The 17,938-nt window shown below is 43.4% G+C and overlaps 2 protein-coding genes across 2 annotated transcripts; one reads left to right on the forward strand and one right to left on the reverse strand.

The window, feature by feature from the left end:
- Positions 1 to 2,213: 2,213 nt before the first annotated feature.
- Positions 2,214 to 6,868, forward strand: LOC115112689 (uncharacterized). The gene is made up of 5 exons (XM_029639716.2): positions 2,214 to 2,494; positions 2,963 to 3,094; positions 3,271 to 3,481; positions 4,302 to 4,599; positions 4,744 to 6,868. Exons 1-5 carry the CDS (start codon positions 2,478 to 2,480, stop codon positions 5,163 to 5,165), a joined length of 1,080 nt encoding a protein of 359 aa, XP_029495576.1. The 5' UTR covers positions 2,214 to 2,477; the 3' UTR covers positions 5,166 to 6,868.
- Positions 6,869 to 7,363: 495 nt separating this feature from the next.
- On the reverse strand, positions 7,364 to 17,727 carry LOC115113186 (ecdysoneless homolog (Drosophila)). Its single transcript, XM_029640537.2, is given in 15 exon segments — positions 7,364 to 7,751; positions 7,754 to 7,931; positions 8,069 to 8,259; positions 11,060 to 11,127; positions 11,307 to 11,523; positions 11,842 to 11,951; positions 12,459 to 12,544; positions 13,054 to 13,179; positions 13,283 to 13,411; positions 13,741 to 13,933; positions 14,124 to 14,302; positions 14,480 to 14,567; positions 14,662 to 14,779; positions 14,896 to 15,121; positions 17,592 to 17,727. Coding segments are annotated over 14 exon segments (1,908 nt in total). The 5' UTR covers positions 15,101 to 15,121; positions 17,592 to 17,727; the 3' UTR covers positions 7,364 to 7,731.
- Between the last annotated feature and the right edge of the window lie 211 nt (positions 17,728 to 17,938).

Below are 17,938 nucleotides of genomic sequence, written 5' to 3' on the forward strand. Positions count from 1 at the left end.
CAACTCAATCATAAAGTTTGCAGTCGACACTACAGTGGTAGGCTTGATTACGCAATCCAAATGGCTGGGTCACAATAACCCAGCATATGTTCTGTCCAATATTTACCCAGCCCTGGGTTACCAAGTAACCCAAATTGAGTTGTTTTTAATGCACCATTTTTTGTGCATGAAGGATCAGTGATGAGATTCTCGGGTTACTAGGGTTACTGTAGGACTAGATACACCTCCATGCACATATGAAGTCATACTAAACAGTATGGTATGTCACATTTGCAGAGGATGGATACAAATGCAGAGGATGGAGCAGACAAATGCATTGTTTATTTAAAAATTATAGTCAAAGATAGACCTAACAGTACTTCCATACAATATGTAAAGCATTCATGACAAAGTTGTATGTGCTTTTACCACTAGGCTACATATACTGTGAGCTCTATAAGCATAAAACCATGACCAAGCCAAGCTATTTTTATAACGTGTCAATAACATGTTTACAACTATCTACAATGTGGCCCACAGGTATTTTCCAAATGGCTTCAAGGCATACAACTGTATCCTGGATAGATGACCAGCTGACATGCATGGGTTAAAACCTCTCTCCTCTCAGGGATCAAATCACTCCTTCCTATGACCACCTCTGGGTGATCTATTTAGGCAATAAGGACCGAGGAAGATGTGGTATATGGCCAATGTAACACAGCTAAGGGTTGTTCTTAGGCATGATGCAAAGTGGCCATATATCACAAACCCCCAAGGAGCCTTATTGCTATTATAAATGGGTTACCAACGTAATTAGAGCAGCAAAACAAAATGCCATACCTCTGGTATACGGTCTGACATACCACGGCTTTAAGCCCATCACAATTCAGGGCTCAAACCACCCCGTTTGTAATTACATATGGATCACTCATTTAAGACACTAACATCCTACAGACAGTAGGCAATTAAGGTCACAGTAATGAAAACTTAGGACACTAAAGAGGCCTTTCTACTGACTCTGAAAAACACAAAGAAAGATGCCCAGGGTCCATGCTCATCTGCATGAACGTGCCTTAGGCAAGCTGCAAGGACGCATGAGGACTGCAGATGTGGTCAGGTCAATAAATTGCAATGTCCGTACTGTGAGACGCCTAAGACAGCGCTACAGGGAGACAGGACGGACAGCTGATCATCCTCGCAGTGGCAGACCACGTGTAACAACACCTGCACAAGATTGGTACATCTGAACATCACACCTGCAGGACAGGTACAGGATGGCAACAACAACTGCCTGAGTTACACCAGGAATGCACAATCCCTCCATCAGTGCTCAGACTGTCCGCAATAGGCTGAGAGAGGAAGTACTGAGGGCTTGTAGGCCTGTTGTAAGGCAGGTCCTCACCAGACATCACCGGCAACAATGTCGCCTATGAGCACAAACCCACCGTCACTGGACCAGACAAGAGTGGCAAAGAGTGCTCTTCACTGACGAGTCGTGGTTTTGTCTCACCAGGGGTGATAGTCGGATTTGCATTTATCGTCGAAGGAATGAGCATTAGGCCGAGGCCTGTACTCTGGAGAGGGATCGAATTGGAGGTCATGGTCTGGGGCTGTGTGTCACAGCATCATTGGACTGAGCTTGTTGTCAATGCAGGCAATCTCAACGCTGTGCGTTAGAGGGAAGACGTCCTCCTCCCTCATGTGGTACCCTTCCTGCAGGCTCATCCTGACATGACTCTCCAGCATGACAATGCCACCAGGAATGTCAATGTTCTGCCATGGCCAGCGAAGAGCCCGGATCTAAATCTAAATCCCATTGAGCACGTCTGGGACCTGTTGGATCGGAGGGTGAGGGCTAGGGCTATTCCCCTCAAAAATGTCCGGGAACTTGTAGGTGCCTTGGTGGAAGTGTGGGGTAACATCTCAAAGCAAGAACTGGCAAATCTGGTCCATGAGGAGGAGATGCACTGCAGAACTTAATGCAGCTGGTGGCCACACTAGATACTACTGTTACTTTTGATTTTGACCCCCCTTTGTTCAGGGACACTTTATTCCATTTCTGTTAGTCACATGTCTGTGGAACTTGTTCAGTTTCTGTCTCAGTTGTTGAAACTTATGGTCATACAAATACTTACACATGTTACGTTTGCTGAACATAAACACAGTTGACAGTGAGAGGACATATAACAGGTGAGGTTAAAGTCCATCTAGATGTCAATAACTGTGTGCTTAGAGTTCGTGAAGGCTCACATGGAAAATGCATTCCGCTCAGGTCATTGGCCATCAGACGCTCAATACTGAGAACATAGAAAGGGAACTCTTTTAAACCTATTTGATAAGGAACTTGTATCTGTGGTCAATATAACCACATCAACCTGTTTCATCCGTGGATATTGGTTGGAGAGGAGGAGACGAGGGACATACATTTTTCTTATGGAGTTTTGTCTGAGTAAATATAAGGTATAGTCCACTTGAAGAGTTTGGGAACCCTGTTTTAAATGACTAAAATGTCAAGGTAATTGTTTTACATACAGATCTCATATTACTGTATTGAATTATCATTTGTTATATATCTGTCACAAATGTGTCATTTATGTAGTTCATTATAAAAAATGTGGTTATGTTACATTTGACAGTGTAAAACCTAGCAGTACTACTTATTTATCTGAGAGTGAGGCAGATATAGCAAAAATAACAACCCCATGTCATTAGATGATAACAAATAACAACCCCATGTCATTATATGATAACAAATAACAACCCCATGTCATTAAACACCAAGATCTTTCATAATTTCTTTAAAACAATTCAAGCTAATTTCAGAAAATGTATTTATGGCGTTTTGGAATGTATCGTTTTGTCATAGTGTTTTGTCAGTTACAAAGACAGAAAGCCCAAGATAATGGTGAAGTAAATTAATAAAGAAATAAAGATGTTAATGTGATTTATGTCATGGAAGTAATTGGTGGCGCCCATTTTTTAGGGAGTGGAGGAACGATGGCTCTCTATCTCCATTACCTGATGCAGTCGAGGGGTTGATGAAAGGCAGTTGGAATATGAGTATGGACCCCAGGGATACCTACCCTACTACCAGGGGCTGTCTCCGGACAGAATGGTATTCACATGTTTTCTATAATAGTAGATAATAGATTAATAGTACTTAATTGTAGACACATGAGATATATGCAGTTCATTGCAGGGTATTCCAATTCGTTTAAATGTTTCTATCAATAGTCTCCTGAAGTACACTCCTCCTGTATTACTCTCTGTGCCATTGTGTTCCCTGAACAGTCCTTGGTGGATGAGATGGAAGAGGAGTGCTAGTATACTGAGGAGGTTTTTGCCTGATGTATGGAAGCCTCTAGTGCCATTACTCAGCTATGGTGCCACCCTATTGGTCATGGTGTTGTATGCCCTGGCAGATCGGCTCCGCAGCTTTGTTGCTGATATCTTCATTCCCCAGTACCACTACCAGTTTGCTGTACCAATCACATTTGTCCAGGTAGGGCACGGTTTTCTCAGGGTTACTATAAGAATAATCTGTGTCGGGTTTTGAGTTGTGGTGTTTGGATTTTGCATGAGCCATCAATGTTTCTAATCATCATTAGGCCTTTGTTAAGTGGTAACTTTTAGAAATAATAATGATCAGAATTATTGTAAAGTTATCTTCAGCCGGCTGGTGTGCGACTGTAACAAAGCTGGTTTGACTTTGGATAGCCTATCTACGGGGCTAGTTAGGGACCGTCAATAAATTACACAATGTAAATGCGAAAATATTTTCATGTTGCAGACATTTTAGTTGTCTCATTAAATGCTTTCAATATTTGTAAAGGAATTTCTACAATCTGTAGTTGTTTTGAGATTAATATATGAAATTGGGAGCTATTGACATTTTAAGATATTGTTCCACGTACATTGTGTAATTTACTGATGGTCCCTAACTAGCCACATAGGGATATCAAATGTCAAACCAAATTGTAATGCCCACTGTCGATCTGGTCGCATGCAGCTGTGTTCCCAATTGAGGATTGCTTGGGTGCTGCCGGCTGTGGGCATGTGGGCTTGACTGAAATTAACCCAACCCAAGGAAAACTGTTACGGAACCCTCATTATGTGACATACGATCATCTCGCAAATCTCAGTTTTGGATGAGAAGGACTATGACCAATTATTTACAATTCATAGTCAATTTTGACACTAGAATAAATGTTTGACTTATCGATGCCAAATAGGCCATTTTCAAAAGGAGAAGTTGGTTTTTAGGGGAAGTTGCTCTTTAAAATGGCTAATGTTTGCCTGTGTTTATGTAATGTCTTTCCCAGGTGCTGGTGACCCTGCTATACTTGCTGCTCCTCCATGCCATGAGCCTGGCACCACTGAAGCCCTACTCTTTGTCTCTGGGTGAACGCCTGCTGGTGCCTTCTGTCTGTGGCAGTGCCCAAACTGTGCTGGGTGTGTGGGCAGAGGCCAGTGCCCACTCCGGCATGTACGCCCTCACCATGCGCCTGCTGCCCCTGCTCTGTGTGGGCTGGAGTCACGGCCTGCGGATGGCAGTACCGCCATCAGTCCACCTAACAGGCCTTATCACGGTCATCACTTTCACCTCCGTCACTGTCACAGGTAAATGCATTTACAGTGATTAGCTTGAGGGGAAAGTCAGTGGGGGAGTTTTGTGGGAAATCTTAATAGTCTCATAAAATTGAATGTGTTGGTGTGTCAATCATCAGTTGTGTCAGTACACTAACTTACCCCTTCTCCTTGCAGTGTCTCAGGGTCTCCCGTCAGTGGAGGTTCTGGAGTGTCTCTACGCCCCGCTGGCCCTCCTTCTCCACAGCCTTTCTCTGACCTGGCTGGCCAAGGTGGCTGAGACCGAGCACCGGCACCACAGCAGCTCCCATACCTCGCCTTTTGACCTGTACTTCACCCTGATGGTGAACCAGAGCCTGGTGCTTGGCTTCCTGTGCCTGCTGCACCCAGAGGGCCCCCGGGCACTGGGCGAGGGTAGCTGGCACAGCCTGCTCTTCATGGGCTACCTGCTGGCCATACTGCTGCTGGGAGCTCTACAGCACCTCTTGGTGGACATGGCCGCTCTGACCTTCTCTCCGCTGGCTGCAGCGCTACTCCACACGGCACACGGATTAACAAGACCGTTGTACAGCCTGATGATCCAACATGGAGGAGGATGAAGTTGACTCTAGAGACTAGTCAGAAGTCAGTTGCCTCCCTCAAATCAAATTGCATTTGTCACATACACATGGTTAGCAGATGTTAATGCGAGTGTAGCAAAATGCTTGTGCTTCTGGTTCCGACAGCGCAGTAATATCTAACAATTCCCCGACATCTACCTAATACACACAAATCTAAAAAGGGTTGAATGAGAATATGTACATATGGATGAGCGATGGCCGAGCGGCATAGGCAAGGTGCAATAGATGGTATAAAATACAGTATATGCATGACATTACATATAAACATTATTACAGTGGCATTGTTTAAAGTGACTAGTGATCCATTTGTAAAAGTGGCCAGTGATTGGGTCTCCATGTAGGCAGCAGCCCCTCTGAGTTAGTGATTGCTGTTTAGCAGTCTGATGGCCTTGAGATAGAAGCTGTTTTTCAGTCTCTCAGTCCCAGCTTTGATGCACCTGTACTGACCTCGCCTTCTGGATGGTAGTGGTGTGAACAGACAGTGGCTCGGGTGGTTATTGACCTTGATCTTTTTTGCCTTCCTGTGACATCGGGTGCTATAGTTGTCATGGAGGGCATGTAGTCTGTCCCTGGTGATGCGTTGTGCAGACCACACCACCCTCTGTAGAGCCTTGCAGTTGAGGGTGGAGCAGTTGCTGTACCAGGCTGTGATACAGCCTGACTGGATGCTCTCGATTGTGGATCTGTAAAAGTTAATGGTTAAAGGGAGGATTTGGTAAGGATAATCTTTTCCTAGATCTGTCTATATGGTCAACTTCTACCAGTAGAAGGATAGTTGTACTACAGAGCAGTATTATTCACTCTCTGTAGTACAAAGTCTTCAACTCCCTAGGTGCAGCGCTTTAATTACCAGCGCTGTGTTCCTTCTTATCCTGTATATCATACTTACTACTGAACCTATATAAAATGGTTTGAAAAGACACTCAATATGTAGGGAGACTGGATAAAATCTTTGCACTGGATTATCAACCATACAGAAATGATCCAAATGTGACTGGGAATGTCATAAGGCTGCTACTTTAGAGTGGTGTAATTGATAAACTAAATGATAAGCATTACAGTTCAAGTGTTAACCGATAAAGATACCGTCTACCTCAAGGTTTTTCAAATCCCCACATGCAACAATAAAAGTTAACAGTAGCTAGGTTTCCATCCAATCATGTGAATATATGCATAAAGAACCAACTTGTTGGGGATAATATAACATATGCCATTTAGCAGACGCTTTTATCCGAAGCAACTTAGTCGTGCGTGTATAGGTTTTACATATGGACGGTCACGGGAATCGAACCCACTACCCTGGCATTACAAGCACCATGCACTACCAACTGAGCTACAAAAGACAAATGATAAAAAGCAAGCACATGACAATCAAATTACTAGAATAATCTTGAACTTTATAAGGTAAATGTCAGCCATTTCGGTCTGGGAGTTGGTCAACCATGGTTTGCCAGTGCTATAAATAAGATAGTGTAAAATAATGAATTTGAAGAATGTATATGCACTGTATGTTTGATAGCTAGCCAGCCAAATTTAGAGGAATGATTCCATGCATTTTTCCAACTGCCAATATTCAATTCAAACGACACAGTCAATCCACTGACATACAATACACTGGCTGAAATCAGTTAAGACTTTTGTAAATTCATGTAGATGTACCGAATAAAAACCAGTTCAATGTGCATTTTCTACTCTACCCATTCTTGTCACAAAATTGTGGATAAGAGCGAGAATTTTTATTTGTCAAATAGAATATCTATTGGAAAGCCGCAGCAAACTCATCACCGTGCACTTTCCACCCTGTGATTTTTATAACATATTTCACTTAATAAAATGCTACGTTTCCGAGTCGTAGTGAGACGACCACACAACATATCTTCGTGTGACTCCAGGTTTACGTTATTAAATCATTATTTGTGCATAAAGGTGTTTCCATCATCATTTTCCACATAATTAATGTTACTGACAAAAAGCTCACCTTGTCTAGAATATTTTGTTGAAATTTGGAAATTTTACTGACAAATTTGCTTTTTCCATCAGACCTGTCCTGACATTTTTTATCCGACATGTGCATTTCGGTTCATATTTGATAACAATGTAATTCCAATAAAGGCACAGGGTAAGTGAAGAAAAGTGTGGTTTCAAGGCAGTGAAAATAATTTTACTTAATTTAGAAAATAGTTACACATTTTGTTCCCCAAAAAAGTAATGGCTTTATTATTTGACTATTTCATTTATTATAAGTGCTGTAAAAAAAATAATGAAAACACATTTAAGACAGTCAGAATCAGATTAATATATCCAACAGGGATACAAGTGTCTCTGTTAGAATCAAAGTTTTAGGGTTACAGTTAACTTTTAGATCTTGTCATTCTGAAGGCAAACATGATCCAGTTGTCAAACCCCTATCCTGATGATCAATATGATTTTGGCCCAGTGTACTCTGAGCCAGGAGTTTAAAGTCCTGTGCATCCTGGCTGTGCAGACAGTAAGATATGGGCACTAGGTCATAATGAAAGGTCATGTTTCAGGGGGGGGCAGGTGTTCATGAACGGTCAGTATTGGGGGCAGGTGGATGCCAAGACTGTGCAGCAGGTTAGAGGCAGGCCCAGCCAGCCCAGCCTGGGAGCTCAGAGACTCCAGGAGGTTAGTGACCAGGTTAAGGTCTATGTTCAGGGGCTGGATCTCCTCTTCATCCTCACCCAGCAGATCCTCCGGGCCGGGGCATGCTTTACTGGTGTCCTGCTTGAACCACAGAATAAAATTATTATTTAACATATTTCTATGCAACTAATTCAACTCATGCAGCCTCTCTCAAATAACTCTTTACAGAATTTGCACACAGCCACAAGTAGTAATAAATATCCACAACTCGGACTTGCCTGCTGGTTGAAGCTCTGTCCGATGTTTGTGCCCATAAGCTCATGGTCCATCTCATCCATGTACTTCCTAAGATCTTCCAAAGCTTCTGGTCCTACTCCTAGCAGTCCAGTAGGACCCTTCACTCTATCATCATAATCATCATCATCGTCGTCATCTAGGTCGTCTGAGTCCAACTCCTCATCCTTAGCCCCTGAAATATTTACATAGCAGATAGTTGTAAAGTACAGACTAGAAAGGTCCCGACATTATGCAGCAGGTTAATCAATAACTAGGGTAAAGGCCGGGCCTGTCTTTTTTTAATCCAAAACTAGGGTAAGGGCAGGGCTCGGGTATCACTAACATTTTGAAGCGAAACCATTTGCGCATATACTCTGTGCAGTAAAAGCATATCAAATAAAATGTTGTTATTGGTCACCACATATTTAGCCGTTATTGCGGATGTAGCAAAATGCTTCTGTTCCTAGCTCCAACAGTGCAGTAGCATCCAACAATTCACACAAATATAAAAATAATGGAATTAAGAAACAAATATTAGGACGAGCAATATCAGAGTGGCTTTGACTAAAATACAGTACATACACATGAGATGAGTAAAGCAGTATGTAAACATTAATAAAGTTTAGTGATTCCATGTCTCTATATAAATGGCAGCAGCCCTTAAAGTGCAAGGTTGAGTAGCGGCTTGTGACAGCAATTTAACAGTTTGAAGGCCTTGATAGAAGCTGTTTCTCAGTCTCTTGGTCCCAGCTTGATGCATCTGGGGCGGCAGGTAGCCTAGTGGTTAGAGCCAGTAACCAAAAGGTTGCTGGATCGAATCACCGAGCTGACAAGGTAAAAATCTGTCCTTCTGCCCCTGAACAAGGCAGTTAACCAACAGTTCCTAGGCCGTCATTGTAAATAAGAATTTGTTCTTAACCGACTTACCTAGTTAAAGTTTTTATTTTTTATCTTAAACTGTACTGACCTCGCCTTCTGAATGACAGGCCGTGGCTCGGATGGTTGATGTACTTGATCTTTTTGGCCTTCCTGTGACATCGGGTGCTGTACGTGGCCTGGAGGGCATGAAGTGTGCCCACGGTGATGCGTTTGGTAGACAACACGATTGCGGGAAGTGCAGTTGCCATAACAGGCGGTGATACAGCCCAGGATCGAGCACGATGGGACAAGGACAAACCCTTCCCTAACCCGGATGATGTTGGGCCAATTGTGCGCCGCCTCATGGGTCTATTTATTTATCCGTTATTATACCAGGTAAGTTGACTGACAACATGTTCTCATTTACAGCAACGACCTGGGGAATAGTTACAGGGTAGAGGGGGATGAATGAGCCAATCGTAAACTGGAAATTATTAGGTGACCATGATGGTTTGAGGGCCATTTCAGAGTGGGAATTTAGCCAGGACACCGGGGTTAACACCCCTACTCTTACGATAAGTGCCATGGAATCTTTAATGACCTCAGTCAGGACACCCGTTTATCATCCCATCCGAAAGACAGCACCCTACACAGGGCAGTGTTCCATTTTGTTTAAGACCAGAGGAAAGAGTGCCTCCTACTGGCCCTCCAACACCACTTCCAGCAGCATCTGGTCTCCCATCCAGGGACTGACCAGGACCAACCCTGCTTAGCGGCCAGCTGCGTCAAAGCTCGGGATCTAACCCGGATCTGTAGTGACGCCTCAAGCACTGTGATGCAGTGCCTTAGACGGCTGCGCCACTAGGGAGTCACTCAACTGTGCATCTGTAAAAGCTGAGTGTCTTAGGAGGCTATAGAAAATTGGTTTGGCCCCTGAGATTGAAGAAGCGCTGCTGCGACGTGGATAGGGGCTTGCTCCCTCTGCTGTTTCCTGAAGTCCACGGTCAGCTCCTTTGTTTTGTTGACATTGAGGTGGCCTCGTCCATTGCTGGTAATCAGGCCTACTACTGTTGTGTCATCTGCAAACTTGATTGAGTTGGAGGCGTGCATGGCCATGCAGTTAACGGGTGAACAAGGAGTACAGAAGGGGGCTGAGTGGAGGTGTTGTTTCCTACCTTCACCACCTGGGGGCGGCCCGTCAGGAAGTCCAGAACCCAGTTGCACAGTGCGGGGTTCAGACCCAGGGCCCCAAGCTTAATAATGAGCTTGGAAGGTACTATGGTGTTGAAGGCTGAGCTATAGTCAATGAACAGCATTCTTACGTAGGTATTCCTCTTGTCCAGATGAGGGCAATGTGATTGCATAATCTGTGGATCTATTGGGGCAGTAAGCAAATTTAAGTGGGTTTAGGGTGTCAGGTAAGGTGGAAGGGATATGATCCTTAAATAGCCTCAAAGGACTTCATGATCACAGAAGTGAGTGCTACAGGGTGATAGTCATTTTATTTATTTATTTAACTAGGCAAGTCAGTTAAGAACAAATTCTTATTTTCAATGATGGCCTAGGAACAGTGGGTTAACTGCCTGTTCAGGGGCAGAACGACAGATTTGTACCTTGTCAGCTAGGGGATTTGAACTTGCAACCTTCCGGTTACTAGTCCAACGCTCTAACCACTAGGCTACCCTGCCGCCCCAGGGTAATTTAGTTAAATTACCTTTGCTTTCTTGTGTAAAGGAACAATGCTCGACGCAAGTGGGAACAGCAGACTGGGATAGGGAGAGATTGAATATGTCCTTAAACACTCCAGCCAGCTGGTCTGCGCCGAGGACGCAGCTGGGGATGCCGTCTGAGCCAGTAGCCTTGCGGGGGGTTAACACACTTACCACGCTCGTCTTACTCACATCGGCCACAGGGAACAAGAGCCCAGTCCTTGGGAGAGGGCCGCGTTGGTGGCACTGTTATCTTCAAAGCGGGTGAAGGGGGTAAGCTTGTCCGGGAACAAGACAGTGTTTAAAGCCAGCTTTGGCTTTAAACTCATACCTGCGCAGGGCTCTAACGCAGGCCACCATCTTCAAGCTAGTTCTACTGTGACATATGAGAGTTCATAAAAAAGTAGCCCTTATTCAACTACATACCCAGTAGTCTGTCCAGTGCACCAGCCATGGATTCTGGATCAAACCTGAACGGCTCATTTGAATGGGACCTATAATAAACAAAGTCAAATTACACATATGTACACACACACACCTGAATACCCATTACAGTCAGCTAGCGTACATTAACGTTCTATACCGTATTATTGCATAGCCCTTTATGTGGGAAGCTAACTGCTAAGTAGAACAGTGTGGACAGACAGTGAATCAGCCACTCAGTCAGTCTAACCAGGGTAGTTCGGCCCCCTCGTGTGAAGACATGGCGTTGATGAAGTTCTTCATGCCCTGGGTTACAGCCACTAGGCTGTAGCTGCCCTCCTCCTCCCCTTTCTCACTCCTTCCCCCCTGCTGTTTGGTCAGGCTGGGCTCGGAGCCACCCAACCCCACTCCACTCCCCTCCAACAGATGCTCCAGCTCCTGGGCTGAAATATCCAGCCAACCTTCACCTGGACATGGGTGGGGGTGGGGGGAGAATAAGAGAAAAATCAGTGTTGTCATCAACCTTGATAAGCTCATTCTAGCTTATCTTTATGGAAACAGCTTCTTTGTTCTGTTTACTACATGGGTATGTTCACTACAGGCTGATCCCTTCCCCTAATCAACAGTCCTAACAACTGTGATTTTATCTAACATGAAAGCATGCTACTTTGTGGTGTGAACATATCAGTTCAGTGAGTGATATAATAAAAGTAACTTCACGCAATGCACCTGTGCTGGTACAAGACTGACTGTTGTACTATAGTAAAGTGAGGTGTTGTACTCACTATCCTCTGGGGGTAGATGGGCCTCCCGTTTACTCAGCTCATCCAGGTTGTAGGGAGCACAGCTCTGTAATAGCTGAAGAACCTCCTCAGCTGGGGCCCTGCCACCTGAGCTACAAACACACAGGATAGTGTATTCAGTGTTTTCCCTATAAGCATTTAGCAGTGATGCACTGCTAAAGCATTTGTGTAAACTTAAATGACTAAAACCAGATAGAAAAGCTAATGGAGCAATACATTTTTCAATAAGATCCTCTTTAAGAATGAACAAATCACCAAAATAAAAACTAGACAGTCAGGGAGAATATAAAATTCCCAAAATGTCATGGAGTCCATATTGATTTAGTCCTGTTTGAGTCACTCAGATGGCTTATTGCATGTCAAAATGCACATAATTGTTAAGAAATTAGCTTTACAACTGAAAATTCTCAGCCCCATGACGAAATGTAGAATTGCAAGAATTTGTGTTTGAAACCGCACTTTTTTTCTCTCTGCCCCATGGTAAAATTGCACAAATTAGCTTTAACAGTTAAATTTGTCTCTGCAGCTAAGAGGGCCTGTAAAACCACGGCATTGAAAATATATGTACCTACACACACACACAAGCTGAGAGCACTCACCTGTGTGTTGGGGTGATTGACTGCTTAAAGAAGTTCTCTGCTGAGCTCATCAGTTTTCTGTAATGTGCAGAGCCCTCCAGCTCCGCCTGCCACAGACAATAATGTCACCAAAAGGTATAACACTATGAATCACTGACAATTGCAATGCTAACAGTACAACACTGCTATCCTCACTGAAACACGAAATAGAGGATTCAAGAGCTTCTCCCCCCCCCCCCCTCTTACTGGTTAACTAGCGAACAGAGATTAGCAGTCTCACAATCTAAACAATTCTGAAATAATGATTTACTTTTGTTTGCAAGATTGGTAATCTTTTTTTCTCTTACTAACCAATAATAGAAAAATCGAAACTCTTGAACATGTGTAATCAGTTCACTGGGTTAACGATCAGTTGAAGCAGTTATACATGCTGTCAAGATTACAGCGGTTTAATAACTCAAGTTCATTGGTACAAAACCGATGAGCTAGTGTCTGCTAAATGTTATATCATATAAAATAAATATTACATAAAAATGTGACATATATACACATACACCAAATATATGCAAGCCTTGAGCCAATCACCCTTTCTGTCAGAGGCAGAGTAATGACTCACTCTGAAATAACCATTCTTCTTCAGACTGTTCAGAAATCCTTTCCACAAGGGGTTACAGCTGATGGGAGCATCAGGCACCGATGATGGCTGTCTACATTTGGAGCACAGGATTTCAAAGCCATGGGCCTGGGAAGGTCAGAGACAAGAATAACTAAGAACTACACAATAAATAATTTCCCCAAGTAGTCTAACAATATTGATATTTCTTAGTGGGTGGGGGTGAACTCACCAGTTTCATGCCCAGCTCGTGGGCACGGTACTGGGGGTGGGACCGGGCAGGCAGGGTGAACCCACTCCTCCGGTCGGGGGTGAAATGCTGCTGCTGCATTTGGGCGTACAGGCAACGGGTGAATGTCACCTGGAAAGACACATAGGCAACATCTAAATACAGCACTAATATACCAAAACTACACTGCATAACACACAATGCAGTCGTGTTGTAATGATACCAATACCGCGATACCAGGAAGTAAAGGAACAAAAACAGCCTTGTGTTTCCAACCAGAGTCACATTTGTATATTTCGCAAGCAATGGCACATCATATTTTACAAAAGCAGGTTTTAAAGGACCATAGGTTTTGGCTGTGTAGTGGTCTTTTTTTGCCAAGGAAAATCTGGTAACACTAAAATGCATACACCCAATGCACCTGTGCTGGTACAAGACTGACTGAGGCAACTTATGTGTACCGAGGTTAGGACTCGTGTGTCGGCGGGAAAGGTCTGGAATGTCCGACAGGCCTGTAGATCTACTGGATCTCTCAGGTAGAAAGCTGACACTGCCGGGGCAACCAGGTCTGGTCGCTGTGCCAACACTGTAGCGATGCCCGCAGGCAGGAAGCAGTGAGCATGGTGAAGGTTTGCCTGGATCTTCTCTGGATATCTGTGAAGCCAGATACACCCACTCACAGTCACGGTCATTATGACAGTAGGCTTGACTGTGTGGCTAGACATACACAAAACATATACCCTTAAATATGCATTTCTGAGCAATCATAATGCCCAAAACTACCGTCAAACAGATACCTTACAATCCCTTCAAGTCATAGCGTTGTTTCTGCTGCTTCACTCACCCCGCCAGTCTTTTCCCCAGGGCAGTGCGGATCTTGGGGCTTGCGAGACAGGCCTGTGTGTGGGATGACAGCAGTGCCAAAGCCTGGGTCACACTGGGCACTGCATCTCTGGGCAGGCCAACATCACCAGAGCGGGAGGGACAAGGCAGGATGTACAGCTCACCTCTGTGGAGGAACACCTAGCAGACCAGAACCAGAGAAACACACAGATTGAAAGAGACCTACAGAGAGAGAGAGACCGGAGTGAGCGAGATCTGATATGCACCTCCAGAGACAACAAACAAAGGGATAGTCAGATATGTGAAGCGATGTACAGAGAGTGGTAAACAGATCGTAGTCAGAGGTAGAGATCTTACTCTGTTTTCACTGCTCTCTGGATTCAACCACTTTGGAAGATAGTCTGCTGCTTCAATGAGAAGGAACTCCCCATCATTGTCCTCTAACCTGTATCAAGTTAAAGTAAATATCAGTAGGAAAGAACAAAAGAATTGAAACCAACTGGAAGTATTACAGGGCTTTGCAGACTGTTCCACTCTACCTGGCAGCAAGTTCAGGGAAGGCTTGTGTGATTTGGAGGAGGAGGTATACGATGAACCACTCATCCTCCACACTGTCCCCAAACACAGTGCTACCTCCAATGTGTGCAGGAACTCCCCCTGCAGGTACAATCAAGACACCACCATTCAATCAGTCAAAGGTTGAAATTAATTTATATAACAAATACTTAAAACCTTGAAGAACATTTGTATCCAGATCAGGACAAGTACCGTACCTTTCTCAGTGTGGTACTTGAGGTTAAATGGCTGCTGTTGCCAGATATGCTGCATAAGGAGAGGTGCAACCTTGGCCAAAATCTCCTCCACTAGGTGTTGCATACATAGTTCGTCAGCCTGTGTATCTGAGAGGTTTGGCTGAACCAAGAAGAGATTGTACTGGACCATGTCCTCTTGCATGGCTGTTCTCCTAAGTAGGTCCATAGTGGGGATGGTTTGATGAACCTATGATATGAGCAATAACAAGAGAAGTGATGTTTCTTGACTTTGATATCAGCAGAGACTGTTGTAGGTCAGGACATTGTGACATACAGTGCATTCAGAAAGTAATCAGACCCCTTGACTTTCTCCACATTGTTACATTAGCCTTATTCTAAAATGTATAAAATACATTTCCCCTCATCAATCTACAGACAATATCCCATAATGAAAGAGTAAACAGGTTTAGAATTTTTGCAAATGTATAAAAAAACTGAAATACCTTATTTACATAAGTATTCAGACCCTTTGCTATGAGACTCGAAATATAGCTTTAGGTGGATCCTTTTTCCATTGACCATCCTTGAGATGTTCTATACAACTTCATAATAAAAAATGACAATAATTAACCTTGATTTAAGTAGGCAAGTCAGTTAAGAACAAATTCTTATTTACAATGACTGCCTACCCCGGCCAAACCCGGTCGGTGCTGGGTAAATTGTGTGCCGCCCTATGGGGCTCCCAACCCAATCACAGCCAGATGAGATACAGCCTGGATTCGAACTAGGGACTGCAGCGACGCACTGAAACTCAGTGCCTTAGACCACTGCGTCCCTCGGGAGTCCACCTGTGGTAAATTTAGTTGATTGGACATGATTTGCAAAGGCACAAACACACCTGTCTATACAAGGTCCCACAGTTGACACTGCATGTCAAAGCAAAATCCAAGCCACGAGGGTGAAGTAATTGTCCGTAGAGCTCCGAGATAAGACTGTGTCGAGGCACAGATCTAGAGAAGGGTTCCAAAAATATCTACAGCATTTAAGGTCCCCTAGAACACAGTGGCATCCATTCTTAAATGGAAGTAGTTTGCAACCACCAAGACCCTTCCTAGAGCTGGCCACCAGGCAAAACTGAGCAATCAGCAATCGGAAAAGGGTCTTGGTCAGGTAGGTGACCAAGAACCTGACAGAGCTCCTCTGTGGAAGTAGTTGTCCTTCTGGAAGGTTCTCCCATCTACAGCACTACACCAATCAGGCCTGATGGTAGAGTGGCCAGACAGAAGCCACTCATCAGGAAAAGGCACGACAGCCCATTTGGAGTTTGCAAAAAGGAACCTATAAGACGCTCAAACCATAAAACAAGAAATTATGGTCTGATGAAACCAATATTTAACTCGTCGGCCAGAATGCCAGAATCAAGTCTTGAGGAGACCTGGCACCATCATGAAGCATGGTTGTGCCAGACTCATGCTGTGGGGATGCAAAGTAAAGAGAGATCCTTGATGACAAGTGCACTCAAGACCTGGCCCAGCAAGAGCACAAATCAAAGTTTGTCACGTGCACCAAATACAACAGGTGTTACAGTGAAATACTTACTTATAGGCTCCAACCAATAGTGAAAAAAAGTTATTGGGGGAACAATAGGGAAGTAAAGAATACAACAGTTAAAAGACAGTGAAAAATAACAGTAGTGAGGCTATATACAGTAGCGAGGCTACATAAAGACACCAGTTAGTCAGGCTGATTGAGGTAGTATGTACATATGGTTAAAATGACTATGCATATGATGAACAGAGTAGCAGTAGCGTAAGAGGGGGGTTGGGGGGTGGCACACAATGCAAATAGTCTGGGTATCCATTTGATTACCTGTTCAGGAGTCTTATAGCTTGGGGGTAAAAACTATTGAGAAGCCTTTTTGTCATAGACATGGCACTCCAGTACCGACTTGAACCCCCCTGTGCAGCAAAGCTTCCCATCCAACCTGACAGAATCTTCAGCGAAGAATGGGAGAAACTCCCCGAATACAGGTGTGCCAAGTTTATAGCGTCATTCCCAAGAAGACTCAAGGCTGTAATCGCTGCCAAACGTGCTTCAACAAAGTACTGAGTAAAGGGTCTGAATAATTATGTGAACGTGAGCAGTTTATTTTTGTGCAAACATTTTTTTTTAAGAAAAAGGTTTTGCTTTTTCATTTATGAGGTAGTGTGTAGATTAAGAAAACACCATTTCATCCATTTTAGAATAAAACTAACGTAACATGTGGAAAAAGTCAAGTGCTATGAATACTTTTGAGTGCACTGTATGTACAATTACATTTAATGATAATTCAATTAGTTATAGGAAAATAAACTATTTAGCTCGTCCTATATCGATTAATGTACCGATTCGCTAACGTTAGCTAACTGTTAAAGTAAGCTCTATGGTTCTAGTTTGGACATGCCTCTGGAGACCTTGCTATCGTGGAATGATGTAATTAGGCCAGCTAGCTAAATGTTTGTTTATGTAACTGCAATTGATCACATGCAATCTTGATCGCTCGAAGTCTTCAATGTATAGGCCTAAACTACAAATTACAGGATATTTGCAAATGAAGTCATGACAATAAAAGTAAGCTAACTGGACTGATAGCTAGCTAACTAACGCGATACCATACTAGTCAAAGTGTCTTTACCATGATAAATTCACGTTAGTGACAGTTCTGAGAGCGGTATTACCTTGCCTTGTTTATTGTGTATCTGATGTAACGTTTGTCTTCAAGACGGAGTCCAATAAAATTACAATTAGTCGTGAAGCTTTGTCGTTCTCATGCTGTTTTTAAGACAGTTTTTGTCCTACCATTAATACATCTCGGCTATAAAAGTAGTTTGACTATGGTTCCGATATGAAACGGATTTATCTCAGAAATAATTATTTACTGCTATGACAATGTGCTTTAAATGTTAAAATGTTGACCAAACATATAATGAATCAATAGAACATTTGTAAAATGTACATAAAATGTGGAATTACAACAAAAGTATCAAAATAAATATGTGTGGTCAAAATTCCCCGGTGAGAGACG

The sequence above is a fragment of the Oncorhynchus nerka genome, linkage group LG28 (assembly GCF_034236695.1).
Source record: "Oncorhynchus nerka isolate Pitt River linkage group LG28, Oner_Uvic_2.0, whole genome shotgun sequence".
NCBI lineage: Eukaryota > Metazoa > Chordata > Actinopteri > Salmoniformes > Salmonidae > Oncorhynchus > Oncorhynchus nerka.

Bases quoted from the DNA above. Each gene is read 5' to 3' on its own strand.
- LOC115112689 (XM_029639716.2), top strand. The intron at 3,095-3,270 runs GTATTCACATGT...TTCCCTGAACAG, and splicing joins GGCTGTCTCCGGACAGAATG to TCCTTGGTGGATGAGATGGA. The intron at 3,482-4,301 runs GTAGGGCACGGT...TGTCTTTCCCAG, and splicing joins TACCAATCACATTTGTCCAG to GTGCTGGTGACCCTGCTATA.